The sequence below is a fragment of the Paraphaeosphaeria sporulosa genome (assembly GCF_001642045.1).
Source record: "Paraphaeosphaeria sporulosa strain AP3s5-JAC2a unplaced genomic scaffold CC84scaffold_1, whole genome shotgun sequence".
NCBI classification, from domain to species: Eukaryota; Fungi; Ascomycota; class Dothideomycetes; order Pleosporales; family Didymosphaeriaceae; genus Paraphaeosphaeria; species Paraphaeosphaeria sporulosa.
In genome coordinates, this window is record NW_017253360.1 from 5,084,797 (window position 1) to 5,102,254 (window position 17,458).

Genomic DNA, 17,458 nt, shown 5'->3' on the forward strand with positions numbered 1-17,458 from the left:
CCATCTGTGGGCATCTGCTTGCTTCATGTGCCCGGCTGTTGATACAATGTTCATATGCTACAATGTGCCTGTACTCCAGTGATGCGATATAGTACAGGTATCCTCCACCACGAGTGACATGGCTGAAAACCGCCCAGGCCAATATACAAGTGTTTCCCATCCTCTCCGGCTTAACCCAATCTCCTCGGCTTCTTGCTCCTCGTTCCACCAAACTTCAACCGCGTGGAGTCGGAGAGCTTGTTGATCAGCGGCCGTATATCCTTTCCTTCGCTTCCCAATATCGCCTTTGTCACAGCCTCTCGTCCTTTGCCGAAGCCACGGTACGCCAGCTCAATCTTCTTGATCTTTGGCAGCCAGCCCATGTCCTTTATTCTCAACATGACGAAAGCTGCAAGCTGATATGCTGCGTCGTAGGTGCCGCGTCCAGCCTTCTTGAACCCAATGTTTCCACACGAGACCGAGACCATGGGGTTGCGCGACGGATCGGTAAGTGTGATGTGTGTGTTGTGTTTGTGCGCGTAGATGTGGAGGTGGTGTCGGTTGTCCTCTTCCCACTCCCCCTTGGCCAGATTACCGAACTCTGCGTTGGGATTGTTCGGGATCACGCTTCCTAGCGAGTTCGCACGGCTGAACATGTTCTGGTCGATGGCGGCGAGGTTCTTGTCCATGAGGGATTCTCCTTTGAGAGCGGCGAGCGCATGGCTCTGGGAGAGGGGTCGCGCGAGCGCAGGGGTCTTGGTAGAGAGCGAGGTGCGACATGACGCGCAGACGGAGCGGAAGGCGCGCAACGCGGTGGAGTTGGCCATGCTGGATACTTTCAATGGGGTGCCAGCTGGGGAGCGATGCCGGTGCGGTCGAAGTTCGTAGAAGAAAGTTGCGGAAGGGCCCAAGCGCCGAGCATAGGGTCGACCCTTCCGAAAAAACATCTCGCCGCCTGCGCTCCTCCCCATCAGCCGTCTCCATCCCCTCATTGTGCACTCTTCATCGTCCAGGCAGTTCGATATTCTGTTTTATTGTGCCGCCACATCATCTGGTTCTACATAGGATGCGACCGTCAGCTGCAAACACATTGGCTAGGGCACGATGGAGCGCCCAACCCTCTCCCGCAAGCATCACCGGACGAGCTGCCGCGTATAGACGGATATCCACCACGCCTCTGACTGCGCGGTCATTGGCGACTTCCCAGAAGTCTGCCGGCTCCTCCACCTCCCCGCTCTTCTTCCTCAGAAGCAACTTCCTTCCTCAGGACGTCCTCTTCCAGACCACCTCTACATACGCCCGTCAATTCTCCTCCCGCTCGGCGCAGTTTCAGCAAGCACAGAAGCAGCCTGAGCCTGAAGTGAACGATCCGAAATCGCAACCCAAGCAGTCTGCGACATCGGAGGGCACCGCGGAAGAGGCAGCAGGCGAGCAGGGCAAGGAGCAAGCTGGAGAGAAGAAGGCTGGAGAGGAGGAAGCCGGCGAGCAGAAGGAGGGCGAGGAGGGCAAGAAAGAGAAGAAGGATGACAAGCCTCCGCCACCACCCCACGGTGACAAGACGCCATGGCAGGTTTTTACGGAGACCCTGAAGACTGAGTTCCAGGCGTCGAAGGAGTGGAACGAGGGCACAAAGCAGCTGTCGGGTAGTGTACACGACTTCACGCAGAACCCTCGTGTGCAGAAGGCTACCGAGACATACACCAAAGTCACCGGCGCGGCCAAGACTACAACCGCCGAAGCGCTGAAGACGACCGGAAAGGCCATTGGTCATGGCGCGGCATGGACGTGGGATACTATGCCGGTCAAGGGCGTTCGCAAGGTCGCGAATGTGACCGGAACTGGTCTTGAATATGTCACGCGCCCAGTGCGCCAGTCCAAGGCGTTCCAAGCTGTTAAAGAGACCGTGGATGACGGCAGCTCATCGAGATACGGTGGTTGGGTCGAGAAGGAGGAGCGCAGAAAGCGGAGGGAATTGAGGGAACTCAACGAACTTCAGAGAACTGGCGGCAAGCCATTGGAGCCAATGGAGGAAGATCCAGAGTAAGAGTTGTCCGCGACGCAGTATACTTCATCACTAACACCCTTCTAGAGCCGGTACCAACGTTACTCTGCACAAGGATGCAAAATACAAGGAGGTCTGGCGAGACTTCAAGGACAACTCCCCGATTATGCGACGATTCTCCGGCATGAAGGACGTGTATAACGAATCAGAAAACCCTCTTATATCGACCGCACGCAGCATCACCGACCGCATCACCGGGTTCTTCGCTGAAAACGAGACGGCCATGGTCATCAAGAAATTCCGCGAAATGGAGCCAACCTTCCAGCTCGAGCCCTTCCTGACCGAAATGCGGGAGTACATCCTTCCCGAAGTCTTGGACGCATACGTCAAGGGCGATGTTGAAACGCTGAAGCTGTGGCTCTCTGCAGCGCAGTACTCTGTATACGCAGCCCTCATGCAGCAATACACGACCGCAGGTCTAAAGTCGGACGGCAAGATTGTTGACATCCGCGGCGTCGACATCCTCAACGCCAAATTGCTAGAGCCAGGAGAGATCCCCGTGTTCATTCTTACCTGCAGGACGCAAGAAGTGCACACCTACAGGAACAAGAAGACCGGCGAGCTCGCAGCCGGCATGGACGACAAGGTCCAACAGGTCACATACGCCATCGGCGTGACGAGGATACCAGAAGACGTCAGCAACCCCGAGACCCGCGGCTGGAGGTTCATTGAGCTGCAGAAGAGCGCGAGGGACTACTACTGAGGCGCTCGCTGTATCCCACGTTCTAACCTCGCTTTGTACCAAAACATGTACCCCTTTCCGGCATCGTTTTCCATCTGCCCCGTCCCATCTGGCACCGGCGGTCTTACGGCATCTTCAGGCGTCTGCTGTCTCTCAAAAGGTCCTTTTCGACTGGTCTTGTCTTTCTACTCGTTACTTCTCCCGTATCACGGGGTTCGTTCATGTTACTGTAATTTTTTTCTCTGCTGTTTTCGCATGTGCTCAGGTTGAGCTAGATTGGAAGTGGCACGACGAGGCTACGATACACTTCCCCACTCTGATGCTTGTATATTATACTATGTGTGTTTGGAAGATGAGGCGGTGTGTTGATTAGGATATGAGATGGAGGGAGAATGTATATGTAGCGAGGATGGGGTGGGATGGGATTGGGACGTCCGGTGGATAAGCTGAATGAGATGATACCACATGTGGTGCTGTGCAAGTTCTTTGTGTTCGGTCGCGTCTAGACATATCCTCGCAGTGAAGGCAAACACCCTTGGAACGAGTTATCGATCGCGCTGATGGAAGCTTAAACATCAAGCAAAGCTTGTAGATGATCACAAGGTATCTGGAGCTCGATCCGCAAGTTCTCCCTATCGAACAGACTATTGCTGATATATAAGCTCCTGTCACTCTTATATCTCCTGCAGAGCCCACTCCAAGTCATACACTTTTAGCTAACCGGTAAGCAATGTCCGTCAACCACCCTCAAGAGCATGCCGCTATCCTTGCAAAACCATCCGTTGCACCGCAACATGCAAATCCGGATCCAAACATTTCGTCAGCTTCGGATGAAGTCCACGATGACACACGCACGACCTCATCGCTGACTCCAATCGTCAACCACAGTGTGCTCCAACTCCATGGCGACCGGAATCGCCACCCTGCAGTACCACTCGGGGTTCCACATCAAGGGAGTATCAAGGTTTGTTGCACCAGGAGAAGCCTACGATTACGTACAAGAACGAAAAGGGCTGACTACGCGGGCTGAGCCGGCTTTCTGCGAGAGGAGGCTGAGGGAGAACAAAGATGGTTATGCAGAGTATGCGCTGGAGTATTTGCAAGTGTTTGGCTGTCGCGAAGTAGAGCATGTGGATGTGGGGGATAGAATCGAAAGGAGGTAGGAGGTGATTGAGACAATACGAAAGGAAAAACAAAGGTATGGGGGAGGAAAGTGCAAGCAGACGGGAGATGCGGAGACGAAAGAAAAGAAATCAGATGTTGGGGGTTGAAGTGTTCTTCGTGAGTAATGACATGCTATGGGTGTTTTCTGAAAGGCTTGTAGATACTGTCTGGTCCCTGGGCTACATGGAGGTAGCTGTCGTTGAGATGGTTTTTACTTTCGATCATATAAAGTTCAGGGTATTCGGCCAGAAGGATGGCATACTCATATCTTATCAGTAGTGGTCGTCATAGTGGTATAAAGTCCTAATTTGGAAGGTAGATTGGTGCACAATGATTGCGACGCTATGGCTGGTCAAGACGACATCGTGATGCCTGACTGCTGACTTTCAAGTACATACAACAAAAGCATTACGTCTCGGCTCATCGATCCTCCGTCTACGCTTCGGCCGAGCGATTACAGATCTGGCATTTCGAGACTAGAAGTTCAGAAAGTTTCGTCTCCGTTCACTATCTCTAGCACCCTGCTCTCAACCAACGGATCGCGCCTTCCGACCTCGGAACTAGACCCTGTGCCTCGGCAATTCGATCTTCTCGGACGGGCCCAAGCGCCATTCACTGACCGCAACATCATCGCATACCGCAGCGCGCGTCCAGCACCATCTAGCGCCTCTTGGATGTGGAGCACCATGTATTCGTCCGCAAGGTCTGCCGCTTGCAGGCACGCCGCCTTTTGTGGCCGCCGGAGCCAGGGTGCATCTGTGGCGCCGGTCCGAAAGTTTTTCCCGAATATAAATACGGCGCCTAGGGTGGGGGACGTCACTGTCAGAAACGCACGTGTGAGGTGGCAGAGTACTATATCCGAAGGTATGTTATGTTCTGTCCATGTCCATGCCTCAGACATGACTATCTCTATCAGCAATTCGCATAGCTAACGCGAGATTCAGCATCCCAAAGCACGCCAAATACCACCGCAGAACCCCTCCTCAAAGCAAAGCGCCCAATCTACCTCCGCCTTCCCCTCACCATCGCGCTCTCCCTCCTCACATTCACCCTCGGCTTCACCATGGCAGCCGCCCCCGCTGCCCCGGCCCTCGCCAACCTCGCCGCCCCGCCCACCGACGAGGAAACAATGTCTCTCTTCGCGCCTGCCACCGAGCAAGCCGCCGCAATCGAGAAGGCCATCTTCGAGCACCCGCTCACCCGCTCGCTGATGCAGGACGAAAAGTACATCGCCAGCCGACCGCACCTGAAGATCCCCGCGCAGCTGCGCGCGCAGAGCCTGACGGGCGGCACACTCATGGGCGAGGACAAGATCGAGGTGCCGCCGCTGCAGTTCGGGACTGAGGACGGGTCCTCGTTTGTGTCGTTCCAGTACATTGGCAATGCTCTCTGCGGGCACCCTGGCATCATTCACGGCGGGCTGCTTGCGACGCTGCTAGATGAGGGGCTCGCCCGGTGCTGCTTCCCTGCGCTGCCGAATCGCGTTGCGGTGACGGCGAGTCTGAAGGTGGACTACAAGGCACCGGCGATGGCGGGGCAGGTGCTTGTGTTGCGGGCCGAGACGACGCGGGTGGAGGGGCGTAAGGCGTGGGTTAAGGGGCGGTTGGAGACGCTTGTGGATGAGAGCAAGGGGGAGAAGCCGGTTGTTGTCACGGAGGCGGAGGCGCTGTTCATCGAGCCGAAGATGGCGAAGAGCATGAACCTCCTCAAAGTCCATTGATTGGGATCGAGCTGGAATAGAAGAAGGATGAGCATTGGGCGGCGTTTTTGGTATTATAGAAGCTAAACGGGCCAGCGCTTGAGCGAGCGGCCCCGTCGGAGTCGTAGATCTAGACGTGTAATGTGACCGTACTGTATGTTCAATAACCCTCTCTCCACCGAACTGCATTACTTGCCATGAGTGAAGGCTAGTCGCGCCTTTCGAGAATTGATTGAACCTCTTTATCACACTCAAAGGCTTGCTAGATGGCGCACACGCTCCGCGCCGTGAAGGCGTGAGCAAACGTGACAAATCCAGTCACCGCTGAACGCAATAACTTCCCAGCCCATGTTTCTCACAAATAAATTCACTCGCCTCAGTTTTCCACTCACGCAAGAAACAAAACGCAGGTTCGGTTTCTTCCGCTTTGCAATACAATCCTTTGGAATCCCGGTCTTGTACACCTTAGCTAGCACTCGCCATCCAGATCACTTGAGAGACACCCGGCACCCACCACACGACGACAGCACAGGTCAATCAAAAACGCAATACTCCTCGCCGAAAGTCCTCAGTGCCGGGTAACTCTACAACACACCACTACCCTGATGGCCAACGCCCTCCCACTTACCACCCTAACCCACACCTCGAGCGCGACGACCTCCCTCCGCCTCCTCGCCCTCGAAATCGCCCTCCTCTGCTACCCCTACAACAGCCCCAAGCTCAGCCACCACTCCAAGACGCGCCTCCGGACCATCATGCAAGCACGCGAGGCGCAAGCCCTCGGCCTCGACCCCGATCTCTTCGTCCGCCTGCTGGCGTCCTGCAAAGCCGAGTACCAAGCGCACTGGGAGGTTTGGAGGCCGGTCGTTAGACATCCATCCCGGCACTTCAATAAGAAAGACCTCGGTGATGACGAGGGCGATGACAAGGAGAAGAAGAGGGAATCTTTGGTGCGGTTCGCGAACGAGGTTGTCGTGGGGGAGTGGTGCGTCGCTGACGCCGGACTCGACACCTCAGCCATCAGAGTTCTTGTGCAGACGGTCGAGACGTGTAGGGCATTGGGGCGGGGTGTGAACGCAGCGGCGTGGGACGTGGTGCTTGAGAGCGTGAGGAGGGCATGGGTAGAGCATTGGGTGGAGTGGGCCAGTGTGGATGAGGAGGGGAGGACGGAGTATGGGGTTTTGCTGGAGAGTGGGGGAAGGGAGGAGGCCACATATACCAAGTCGCGGCTTGTTAGGCTCCGGCTGGTGCCTGACGTGCTGGTCAGATTCCCCCACGGGCCGTCATCAAACAAGCTCTCTTCGTCTATCATGGTTGGGAGGATGGTTCTGACGAGGAGGACGGAGGATGGGGAGGAAGAGATGGTTGAGGGGCATGCATTGGCCGAAAGGGTGGCGGGGGAGTATGAGAGGGTGAGGGCAGAGATTCGTGCGGGGAGGAGATGACGGCTGTGGTGAATAACGCTTGCTGCGGAAGATTCGCTCCAGCCAGCACTGGCTCTGCTCTATGGCAGGCTTCTCCCACGCCTTCAGCCTTACAGTTTCGATACTTCCCGTACTTCTCGCAGTGTTGGCAAACGAAAGCGAACAACGCGCGTGCAAGCCAAAGGTAAATGACTGCAGAAAGCCAATTTCCCCGCAGGCCCCGACTCAAAACATGATTTTAACTTGGCTTCTAATCGGTGTACTATCAACGTTAACTCGATGTCTCTTTAAAGCAGACGCTAAGCAACTTTATGTGTCAGCCAAAGGATGTCAATCGTTCTATTTCACCTTCTTACATAGGCGTATAAACTTTCATGTTCCTAAATAAGATTAGAATGTTGCTACGGGTGCTCATGTCGAGACGCTTGCGCCGTTTGTTGCCCGGTGAATGAATAGCACGCCTACCTATATCAACGCAGAAGTGAACAATAACCTTTAATCAGGTGCAAAAAACCTAAGAAGTCATCTCCCCCACTAGCCCTAAGACTTCCATACTCTTCTCACCTGTCTGCCAAAAACTGACAAAACTTAAAGCCAATCCCTTGGGGGTCCAGGCCCAAAGAACCTAATCGAATAGGTTTTTCTTTGATTCGGGGGTTCGAATCGGTGCACTGTTAACAAGACATCAACGCAGGAAGCGGAGATCATTAGCCCGTGGGCTTCATGTAAGCACTTTGGAGCTCTCCTGAGACCGTCGAATGATGAAAGTGTTTTACTCTAGCGCTCATATATAGGTATATGATTTTATGGCGTCTATTCGTGTGGTTGAAAGGTTGGGTGTGCGCGTTGGTTTGTTGGCGAGTGAAACCTCACTCACCCAGCGTGCTTTCCAGATTCGGAAGCAACGGCAAGGTAAAGACTAGAAGACGTTTAGCTGTGTTCATCTCAATGTTGAATACACATACTACAGACCGGCCAAGTGCCCAACCTGTTATCAACAGCCATGACCTCCGCCTGAGACCAACCTAGAATCGCCTCTGAACCTCCATCAGCACTTCCCCCGCCCCACTACCATCTCCATATGCGTCGTCCTCCACACCTCATCCTCCTCGACCCCGGCAACCCCAAACCCCCTCTTCTCCCAAAACCCCACCGCCCCGGGCAAAAAGGGATGCGTGTGCAAATACAACCTGCGCACCCCCTGCTCCTCGGCCCTCCCCCTCAGCTCCTCGAACAACCTCGCACCAAGCCCACCCCTTCTGTACCGCGGCAAGACATACAATCTTACGACCTCGACAGTGTGCACGTCCTGATAGTCAAGACTGGGAAAGCGATGATCATACGGCACGAAACCGATCGTGGCGATTAGTTTGTGGGATGCAGTGTCTTTTGCAGCGAGGAACGTGCCGCTTCGGACCCAGCGCGCGACGTCGTCCGTGAGCTGCGTGTGCAGCGTGGGAAACATATCATGGCGTGCGTTGTTGATGAAGGTCACGACTTCATTGACTCCCGCCGGCGTGACGGCTTCTATGGCCCATATCTGGCTTGACGTTATTGACCGAGGGGGAGAAGAGCATGTGGACGATGGGATATGCATGGGTAGAGTGGTGAGATATGCCTGCAAATGATGGTGAGCGAATGAAAATTCGCAGCTGGGCGGGCTAGGCTGGAAGGGGTAATTTGTTGAGACCTCATCCTCTAAGGCACTATAGATTTGAGTCTTCCGCATACTCTGCTTGATATCAACAATTTTGCAGATGCATGGCATAGCCTGTGCACTCTGTTAATGACAGCACCCTTTCTAGGTGAGCATAAACGACGGTCACAATTTTACTGTTCTAGCCCCCACTGTCAGCTTTCCACATCGGGTCTTTATGAGGTACTTATGACCGTAAGTATACCTAGGTAGAGCAGGTTCAGCTGCTTACCTTCCAGTACTGTAAGTATATTCTATATTCTACTGCAAGGCGTAAGCTACGCCGTAGAAGTTTAGCCATCCCACAGCAGACGAGCATTTCCTTTCGGAACATTGAAACCAACTTGCGCTCTCCCTCCTTCTCGGACAGGTTGCATCGAGCAAAAAACCTCTCACCGCTACATGGAAATGCTCTCCGCCACTTTAATCAGCGTGATCGCCTTCACCACCCTCGCCTCGGCCGACGCGATCCCACGAAAAGTCTCAAACACCACCATCCCCACCTCCGATACTTTCACCTATCCCCCTACCTGCACGCTATCCACCTCCTACCCTTCGCTGCCCTACAGCATGTACCATCTCTCCTTCGTCACCCCAAACCTCACCCGCGCCCTCCACTTCTACACCCACGCCCTCGGCCTCACGCACATCTTCACTTACAAACCCATCCCGCGCTACTACATCGCATATCTAGGGCAAAAAACGTAGAATGTTACTTCCTGAGCGGAGTTTGCTGCAAGGAAAACGAGGCCAAGGGGCTGCTTGAGCTGATCCATTTGGAAGGCGCCCCCGACGATGCGGCGCCCGAACACGTTCTCGCACTTCGGCATTGTGGTGCCGGATGTGGAGAAGGCGGAGAGCAGGATTGGCGATGCTGGAGGCAGGATTGTTAATCGCGTGGGGAAAGAGGTGGATATCAGTGATGATGCGTTGGCGAATGCGTATGGACTAAGGGTGGAGGCTATTGGGGAGTTGGACGAGGGGGAGTTGGAAGCTGTTGTAGAGGCGTTCAATGGGGATAGGAAGACGGGGGCGATACAAAGTGCGTTTGCAGAGGACCCGGATGGGAACTTGGTCGAGGTACAGCCGATGTGCGTTGAATAGTGTAGGCCGAATATGGAGCGTGTGCTCCACCAGGGTGATCGGAGCCCAAAAGAGGATTGCAGGGCTCGAAAGGCAATGGTGGTGTCCGACTCTTCGAAGCTGAGAGTTCAAAGATTTCTAGAGCTAGTACTCCAACTATACAAGACTGCCCAAACCGCACCCAAGGTATCCAAATGTAGTGCAATGGCCAAAGTCCACGAGTGCTTGCCCAGATCAACGCCAACCATAACACAAACCCGCCCCCACAAGCTCAAGTAAAACAAAGCAGAAATCAAGCGCATCGTCCCACAACGTCTCATACCTGACCCTACCCTCTCCTCCTCTTTCCCCTGTCCTCACCCTTCCCCCCCTCTTCGATTGCGGATATCAAATCTCCCATCCTTAACAAACTAGCACACATCGCCTCCGGATGCTCAAAACACAGAATAATACTCACCCTCAGCGCCAGCGCCTTGAACCACTTCCGCAGCACCTTGCTATCAGCCTTGCGACTCGCGGCGCCGACGGTCAGCGCGACCCACAGAAGCACGCCGGCCATGTCGGCCCAGCAGTCGGAGAGGTTGGAGTGGGTAAGGGCGGTTTGGAGATGTTTGAGGAGGGTGGTTGTAGGGTTGGAGGGGCGGCGGACGTAGGTGGGAGTGGAGGGTGAGAAGGTGAAGGGGTTTATTTGCGGGTGAGCGAGGGCGAGGGGGGAGTCTTGTCGTGTGATGCTTTCAATGGGCGTCGTTGATGGAATGTCTTCTAATGTCCGTGAGAGCTCGATCTCGCCGATATGCGCGAGTGCTTCGGACAGGGGCATGCGCTGCAATATCGCATTCGCCGTTAACACCGCTCCTATACGAATTGCTTCGTATCTCCAGTCGTTCGGCGTCAGGACAACATTTTTCTGAGTCTCGGAGACGGGCGGATACTGCGTTGTGATCTTCCTGTGAATATTTTTCAAGGAAAGGGAGTTGTGCCGGCTCTGCTTGGTCTCGTGCAGGAACAGATCCATCATCATGCGCATGTCCTTCAGCAGATCCATTGCCTGCGGCGAGCACCGTGATGAGCGCTTGATGGTCTCGAACTCACTGCGCGGGCAGTATAGCGGGGATTCTGGGATGGTGGCGGTGTTGGGGTAGCTTCGTGTGGATGTTGTTGAGGCGTGCGCGACGTACTGTGGGCGCGGCGTTGCTTCGCGGAGGATTGCGGATTCTAGGGATACCCAGGATAGGGTAGTTGCTAAACGTCCATTCACGCCAAGTTTCCCTAATCCTCCTCTTTGCCGGACCATGGCTTCAATTCCGGTCTCGTGGAAGTTGAGCGTCATGTCTTCGCCTGCGATGATCTCGCTCGCAATCAACTGCGTGAGTGCAACGACGTTGTAGTCGTCTCCGCGCGTTTCTGGATTGAGTAGACTCTGACTGATCAGATGCATAACCTCCTGCCGCAGCGCAAGTGTCTGCACGCTCTCAATCTCCCGCTCGTGGATAGCGTCGTAATGTGCTGACGCAATACACAGCGTGCTCAGGAAAGCGTGCGGAGACTTGACCAGCGTGGGTATCCAGTGCATGCCCATTGCCTTCGTTCCGAAGGCCCGTGAACAGTGGAACTTCAGCTCTTCAACCGACACCTGCGGATGGCTCGCCTGGAACATGGTGCGGAACGGATCGAGCGGCTTGCCTATGGACTGGAATGGCTTTGGCGAAGTCTCGTCGTACGGCAGAGGCACCCCCGTCCGGGACGGGACGACGATGGGGCCACTGGGCAGAACAAAGTCCATGGTGATTCTTGGCAGCCGCGAGACCTGCGCTTCTGGTGTCCGTCGTATAGTCTCCGGACTACTCGTGACCGCCGTACTATGCGACGACTTCCTCCTCCTCCTCCCATCCCCATTCATAAGCTTAATCGCCTCGGTATTCGAAATTACATCGTTCTGGTCACCCTCTATGCTCCCCCGCGAGCCGGCCGAGTCAATGCTCGATCTTCCTGTACATTGCTGCTCTTTCTGCGTCGCTTTCGGCTTCTTCTCCTTCAAATAACTCCCCATCGCCTTCTTCCGCACGCTAGTCATATTCTTCCTGGACTTGAAATCCTCCAGCGACGTCCCCGTGATGAACAGCAACCCATCCGGTGCTCCATGTCGTTCATTGGATGCATTTGGCGGACACATCGAGTGCCGAGGTCCAGGAGCCAGCGAACCTGCGCGTGTTAGTCTTCACATGTCCGATTGAACAAGATTGCACAATCAGTGTTACAGGAATGAAGGAAATGTACAAGCTATGAGAAGTGTGCGTACGCTTTTTGCTCGCGGTTGACCAGGTATATGTCGGATTTGGGGCGGATAGGGCTGGCGAGAAGGATGCGGGTGCATACACGCTAGGGCGGAAGAGGGGCAGATGGGAGGAGGCGTCCGTCATGGCAGGCGAAATGTCCGATGGGCTATCGGTAGTCCCACGTTCTACCGGACTTTACCTAGCATGCCAGTCTGCGGACAAGATGGCAAGGCTGATACCGCGAGGTAATGAATTTGGGGTCCCAAGTGTTGTCAAGACCGTGTTCACTGAACTGCGTATGTAATGTCTCGCTGCCTGATATATACACGGGAGCGGCCTCCGCCAGATCTGAATACGAGGCCTCGCATCGTGCGTCATGCATGCATAGCGCAGAGACGGTAGGAGGCGCGGTGCGTTGTTGGGGCTTGCATGGTAACGGTGAGGGTGGCAGTGTCGCGGCCCTTGCACCTCCGCATACCTGGCTTCTAATCGCAAGGGAGCAGCACAGATAGGCAGCACATAGACTCAATCTTGCGAGGTGCATTTTTGAATTGGGAAATGAGCCAGGAACGAGGAACCGTGCGTGTTTTTGTGAGAGTGAGGATCTGGTGGCTTGCGCAGAGCCGAACTGGTGTCGCGTTCGGTACCGTGGGTGCGGTCATTTCGTACACTCGATCTCTCTTTTCTACGCTTCGCAGGGCCGGTCGCACATGCAGCTCCAATTCCATCCTCTGATTGCACCGAGGACACTCTTCGAGCGCGGTGCCTGTCATATAACACGTGACGTGCTGACGCCCGATCGCCCACACGCAGCCATCGCAGACGCCACACAGGGTCCCACACCGCCAGCTGCGTCCCGAAGAGCGGTGCAGGAGGCCCTGTACACATCGCTAACTCAACCTATCAGTGACCCTTGTCGAACAGGTGCTCAGCCCGACCACTGCCCACGCTCTAGGGAAAGACGACACTAAACACTTCGGTCGTGGTCTGGTATTCGTGTGAACGTCTTGGAAGAAGTAGATTACAGGAGCTGGCTCCACGCGACGAGCCGATACGACCGAAGTTGCTCCGTGCCTATGTGCCACTGCCACCTAATGGTACCGAGTATATCTGCAATACACTATCTGTGTACGATATTGTATCAGGCCACTGACTTTGAAGCTGTATAGAGCACACTGCTTTCAAGCGTGCCAAGAACACCCCCCACCTAACATACCACCCTGTCCTGGTAGATAGTCGCGGTGAGAGCTGAAACTACAAACAAAGCCCAATCGGAAGACTACCAGCTGGACGGAACTTTTCTCCGCTGGGAAGAGCACCGCGGCAGGACTGCCACGGCAGATGGCGGTTTTCGGCCGACTGAGCGCGTTTTTGTTCGCATCACATCACCCGGAGCTAGACGCAAGGACCGTTGCGGGAGGTGCTACGGCATACGAAGTCAACACGAGGGCCGTCTCAGCTGCTACGGTAGGGCAAGGGGCAAGGCTACCCCGACGGTCAAACTCAACTGAGATACGATGGGAAGGGGCAGTATCAATGGATGTGATTCAGAAGAATACTTCACAGGAATTGCATTTCGCAACTGGACGAGAGCTATGTTACTGCCGATTCGGTTCAAGGGTCGAAATACCCCCGACCACCCGCGCTCTCCCCCGGACTCACCGCACTCCCCGGGCTCCTCTCCCGACTGCTCTCCCCCTCACTACTCCCCTCCCCGAGCGCAAACCCAATGCCCAACCCCCCACCATTGGCCCTGCGGCCTCTTCTAGGAACACCAAGCCTCGCCGTCTCGAACGAAAATGCTGTCGGACCCCCCTCTACCGTGGGGGACTTCAGTTCGACCATTTCAAGCGTCTTCCTCAGCGTCGCGCCCTCGGGATCCAGCGCCATGAGGAAGCGTGCGAGCTCCTTGCATAGCTCCCAATCCCCCTCGGCCTTCGCGCGCTGCAGCAGCCGCACAACCTGGTCCCCCGTGGAGCGCAGCTCCTCGAACGTGTGCAGCACGAGCAGATACCCGCCTGCCGTCTTGAGGCTCCCCTTCTGCAAGGACTCCTCGAAGAGATCCTCGGGCGGTGGCAGGTGGCTGAAGAGCGTGCGCCAGGAGCGGAGTTCCGTCTTGCGCGTGCACTGGACCACGATGTCGAGGTAACTAGGGAATGACGCGAGGAAGGACAGGACCGAGGGGAGGAGTGCGTGTTCCGGCGCGGGCTGAGAATCTACCTCCTCGTCGAGGACTTCGTGCAGCAGAATCTCGAGGGCGTGCGGGAAGTACGCGAGGGGCGTGTAGTGGTGTGACAGGTGGAGCGCAGCTGGGTGATTGAACTGCGCGAGATGGTGGCGCAGGAGCGCGGGGAGGAAGAGGTGCGTCCGCGTGGCGAAGCGAAGGTGCGCGAAGGAGGTGTCGCGGCGCTGGACGAGGTCGGGCTCGACGCCGAAAATGATGGCTTTGTTGAGGAGGCTGGCGAGCGGGTAGAAGTCGACGGGGATGGCGACGGGGGAGGGGAGCTCGCGGCCGAGCTCGGCGGACGCGGTGCGCAGGACGTCTTGGATGTCGATCCAGACTTTGACGTCGTGGCCGTCGAAGAACCAGAGGCTGTCGCGGAGATCGTGGCCATGTACGTTATCGATCGCGAGCCCTGCAGAGGGGCTAGGCGGTAAGGAGTCGTCTTGCATGGTTAGCGCGAAGGCAGGGTGATCGCGCATGAGGGCGTAGGTTTCGACGTTTTGAGCAATGATGCGCATCTCGTATTTGAGTTCGCCGCCTTCGGTCGTCGTTGGTTGGAGTAGGACGAGTTTACCGTCCACAGCGAAAAGGATGGTTGCCACAGCCACATCTTGCGATGGATCGCCGTTGTCTGCTCCTTGTTAGCTTATGTTTGGAGGGCATTTCGGATGGACGTACGGATTTGTTCCTCAGGCAAGATCCAACTAAGCGCACGCACGCGTGGCGGTGCACGTATGATGCCATGCAATGCTATCTGGCCAACCTGAACCAACGTGACTGTAGCATTCGTAACGCCAATTACATAGTGATATAGAATGTTTTCGTAAGTATAGACTAGAAGTGAATCCTCGCCTGAAGGGGCTATTAATACGATTGGCGCGGGTAGATGCTGAATGTGCATTATGTGGTCGTTGTCGAGAGCCTGCTCGCGAGAGTAGATGCGAATCTGTAAAGAACACATTAGTCGACCCTGTGGTGAGCACGACCTGGGAATCTTACCTGATGTGAGTCTTGGGCTTCAATGGCTGCGATGAGCACGTGTTGGAACCAGCACATGCCTCCGCGGACGGTAAATTCATTCTCCACGAACGGATCGTCGAACGTTTTCCACCGTCCGCTATTGACACTGTAGTGAGCAAGTCCTCTCTTTCCTGCCACTGCGACGTATCTGCCATCGTTCGAAATGACTGCGCACCGGATCGGCCACTGGTCCACGAGATAATGCGATGGGACCTGGACATGATGCCACAGTGATACGTCCGCAGATATAGTCGTGAGATCTGGCAGTTCGTAGCCACGATACATCATGAAGCCGGTGCTAGTCTGCATCAGGGAACGCGATACATTGGCTGAAGAGAAACACCCTGTGACTGCGCTACGAGCCATTTCAAGCAGAAAGAGCCGGTTGTCGTTGTGCCCTAAAAGCAACAGCTCTGCTCCGCCGCCAATCCAGAAAGCGTCTTTGATGCCGAGCAGCCATCCCTCGCTGTTGGTTGCGGACAGGGTCCTATCGGTGGTGAAGCTCGTAGCGCCCGGTTTCCCATACACGCTCCACATAGCCCACCCGTTCTCGTAACCTGCGAAGAGACAGTACCCATCGGGAGAGTATGCCAACACGGTCAATTTCCCAGTACTCGTTGCATTCGGCTTCAGCTTATGCGAGAGGGGAATGTCGCCTTTGTAGTCCTTTGCTGTATATACGTAAATCTCGCCGTTCTCGCACCCAATTGCTAACAACGAGAAGCGCGCATTAATGGCCGCTTTGACGCCATGTTCTTCCTCCTTCTCCGGGCAGTGGAATGCATAGCCTCGAAAGAGCTTAGGATGCGACTTTCCGTCCTGCAGCGTATTCGGTGGAAGCCTTTGCACAGCGTACGCCTTGCCGTCTCGTGTGATCCAGGCAGACAAGTTCATGGGGCGGTCATGTATCATGTCGCCCACAGAAACGTTCTTGTCGAGCCACGGCATGCGGCTCAAAAGTTCGGTGCTCGTCTGGGTCCCGCTGCTATCGGGAGCCCATCTAATGCACTGAACGGCGGCAGGCTTGGTCGTAGCCACGATGAGCTCGTCGTCGAGCGCGAGTGCCCACGCAATGCCGGCATCGACTCTTATCACCATGCGGAACTTGAGACTGGCCTCCTTGATGCCGCTGCCCTCGCCCGGTCCCGCATTCTGGTCGTGCTGGCGGGGTATCTTGAAGCCGCTAACGGAGCTCTTGTTGCGAGCATGCCCAACACTGGTATGCGCGAACTGAGTCTTGTACACGCGCGAGGAGGGGTCTGTCGCGAGCGAGTACGTGATCAGATAGCCGAGTGCGGTCTGCACAACGAAGATCTGCGAGTCGGGGCGGAGGAGAATGTTCACGTTCGGACCGTACGTTCTCAACGAGTTATCAGAGCGAAGGACGGAAGCGAGGACGGCCGTGGGCTGTTCGCGCATTAGCAGCTGGGCGGTTGCATGGGTTCATGGACGTGCCTTGGTCTGCCATATGGTCAACGTGGACCGCGTGATGGTCGCGAACATGTGACCGCTCCTGGTGACTTTGATAGCCAGTATATCGCCCGTAATGTCATCTTCAGCAACATGCTCGCCTTCGGTGGGCGTTGGTGGATGCGGTTGCGCCTCAGTGCCTGTTTCTCCTACCCCATCCCCTGCTTCTGCGCTTTCCGATATCTCGCTCTCCGTGCGCTCTTCCGAGCCGGCCACGGAGCTGTCGGGCGCGTCATCGGCGCCATCGTGGGACACGGCAGTGGCTCTCGTTCTCGTCTCCTTGGTGGCCGCGAACACGGAGGGCGAGGAAATGGGCCAATACGTCATGGCGCACTATCGCAACTGAAGGCTGCATTTGGGCGGGCCCATTCCACGGTGAAGAAGGGCGTGTGTGGAGAGCCTCGATGAGCTCGAATGCAGGGTTCCGTGGCTGTGACGCGACTGTCGGTGAATCGACGTGGGGGAACGCAGTGGGGCGTGCACCGCGCGTGGCTGGATGCGGCAGCTAACCGCTTCCAGAGGCCTGTGGCAACCATTACTTGGGGCCATGCATGCGCGTGAGGCTTGCTGGTGTCACAGAACATGGCGTAGTCACCACCTTCCTTCTGCGTCACTTGCATAGCAGTTGCCTTTTGGGTCAACGCGAAGCCCAGGCGGAAGTCAGGACGTTCTCTACCAC

The 17,458-nt window shown here is 55.7% G+C and overlaps 9 protein-coding genes across 9 annotated transcripts; 5 read left to right on the top strand and 4 right to left on the bottom strand.

Annotated features, from left to right (window-relative positions):
• Position 1: 1 nt before the first annotated feature.
• CC84DRAFT_1160303 (mitochondrial ribosomal protein subunit S18) lies at positions 2–870 on the bottom strand. The gene has a single exon (XM_018177467.1). It carries the CDS (start codon positions 804–806, stop codon positions 171–173), a length of 636 nt encoding a protein of 211 aa, XP_018043430.1. The 5' UTR covers positions 807–870; the 3' UTR covers positions 2–170.
• Positions 871–925: 55 nt separating this feature from the next.
• Positions 926–3,188, top strand: CC84DRAFT_1110107 (Tim44-domain-containing protein). Its single transcript, XM_018175241.1, has 2 exons — positions 926–2,019; positions 2,069–3,188. The coding sequence occupies exons 1-2, from the start codon at positions 1,046–1,048 to the stop codon at positions 2,742–2,744; spliced, it is 1,650 nt and encodes a 549-aa protein (XP_018043431.1). The 5' UTR covers positions 926–1,045; the 3' UTR covers positions 2,745–3,188.
• Positions 3,189–4,215: 1,027 nt separating this feature from the next.
• Positions 4,216–5,739, top strand: CC84DRAFT_1160305 (Thioesterase/thiol ester dehydrase-isomerase). The gene is made up of 2 exons (XM_018177468.1): positions 4,216–4,751; positions 4,832–5,739. Exons 1-2 carry the CDS (start codon positions 4,574–4,576, stop codon positions 5,605–5,607), a joined length of 954 nt encoding a protein of 317 aa, XP_018043432.1. The 5' UTR covers positions 4,216–4,573; the 3' UTR covers positions 5,608–5,739.
• Positions 5,740–6,191: 452 nt separating this feature from the next.
• Positions 6,192–7,031, top strand: CC84DRAFT_1255196 (uncharacterized protein; the record flags this gene model as incomplete). The annotated part of the gene is made up of 1 exon (XM_018184515.1): positions 6,192–7,031. The coding sequence occupies one exon, from the start codon at positions 6,192–6,194 to the stop codon at positions 7,029–7,031; it is 840 nt and encodes a 279-aa protein (XP_018043433.1).
• Positions 7,032–7,752: 721 nt separating this feature from the next.
• On the bottom strand, positions 7,753–8,607 carry CC84DRAFT_1136370 (acyl-CoA N-acyltransferase; the record flags this gene model as incomplete). The annotated part of the gene is made up of 2 exons (XM_018176094.1): positions 7,753–7,929; positions 7,976–8,607. The coding sequence occupies one exon, from the start codon at positions 8,605–8,607 to the stop codon at positions 8,059–8,061; it is 549 nt and encodes a 182-aa protein (XP_018043434.1). The 3' UTR covers positions 7,753–7,929; positions 7,976–8,058.
• Positions 8,608–9,108: 501 nt separating this feature from the next.
• On the top strand, positions 9,109–9,414 carry CC84DRAFT_1212529 (uncharacterized protein; the record flags this gene model as incomplete). The annotated part of the gene is made up of 1 exon (XM_018182460.1): positions 9,109–9,414. One exon carries the CDS (start codon positions 9,109–9,111, stop codon positions 9,412–9,414), a length of 306 nt encoding a protein of 101 aa, XP_018043435.1.
• Positions 9,415–9,501: 87 nt separating this feature from the next.
• On the top strand, positions 9,502–9,810 carry CC84DRAFT_1212530 (uncharacterized protein; the record flags this gene model as incomplete). Its single annotated transcript, XM_018182461.1, has 1 exon — positions 9,502–9,810. One exon carries the CDS (start codon positions 9,502–9,504, stop codon positions 9,808–9,810), a length of 309 nt encoding a protein of 102 aa, XP_018043436.1.
• An 83-nt stretch (positions 9,811–9,893) lies between these two features.
• CC84DRAFT_1136372 (uncharacterized protein) lies at positions 9,894–12,348 on the bottom strand. The gene is made up of 2 exons (XM_018176095.1): positions 12,089–12,348; positions 9,894–11,991 (listed from the first exon to the last, which is right to left on the bottom strand). Exons 1-2 carry the CDS (start codon positions 12,207–12,209, stop codon positions 10,118–10,120), a joined length of 1,995 nt encoding a protein of 664 aa, XP_018043437.1. The 5' UTR covers positions 12,210–12,348; the 3' UTR covers positions 9,894–10,117.
• A 1,331-nt stretch (positions 12,349–13,679) lies between these two features.
• CC84DRAFT_1193043 (RIC1-domain-containing protein) lies at positions 13,680–17,221 on the bottom strand (the record flags this gene model as incomplete). Its single annotated transcript, XM_018181269.1, has 4 exons — positions 16,765–17,221; positions 15,289–16,716; positions 14,968–15,235; positions 13,680–14,920 (listed from the first exon to the last, which is right to left on the bottom strand). Exons 1-4 carry the CDS (start codon positions 17,104–17,106, stop codon positions 13,680–13,682), a joined length of 3,279 nt encoding a protein of 1,092 aa, XP_018043438.1. The 5' UTR covers positions 17,107–17,221.
• Positions 17,222–17,458: the final 237 nt, after the last annotated feature.

What these genes read in the sequence shown, in the direction of transcription:
- CC84DRAFT_1160303 (XM_018177467.1), bottom strand. Translation starts at nt 806, where the DNA reads ATGGCCAACTCCACCGCGTTGCGCGCCTTCCGCTCCGTCTGCGCGTCA.
- CC84DRAFT_1110107 (XM_018175241.1), top strand. Translation starts at nt 1,046, where the DNA reads ATGCGACCGTCAGCTGCAAACACATTGGCTAGGGCACGATGGAGCGCC. An exon ending in CCAATGGAGGAAGATCCAGA is followed by an intron (nt 2,020 to 2,068) that starts GTAAGAGTTGTC and finishes ACACCCTTCTAG; the next exon opens with AGCCGGTACCAACGTTACTC.
- CC84DRAFT_1160305 (XM_018177468.1), top strand. Translation starts at nt 4,574, where the DNA reads ATGTATTCGTCCGCAAGGTCTGCCGCTTGCAGGCACGCCGCCTTTTGT. An exon ending in GCAGAGTACTATATCCGAAG is followed by an intron (nt 4,752 to 4,831) that starts GTATGTTATGTT and finishes CGCGAGATTCAG; the next exon opens with CATCCCAAAGCACGCCAAAT.
- CC84DRAFT_1136372 (XM_018176095.1), bottom strand. Translation starts at nt 12,209, where the DNA reads ATGACGGACGCCTCCTCCCATCTGCCCCTCTTCCGCCCTAGCGTGTAT. An exon ending in GTCAACCGCGAGCAAAAAGC is followed by an intron (nt 11,992 to 12,088) that starts GTACGCACACTT and finishes TAACACGCGCAG; the next exon opens with GTTCGCTGGCTCCTGGACCT.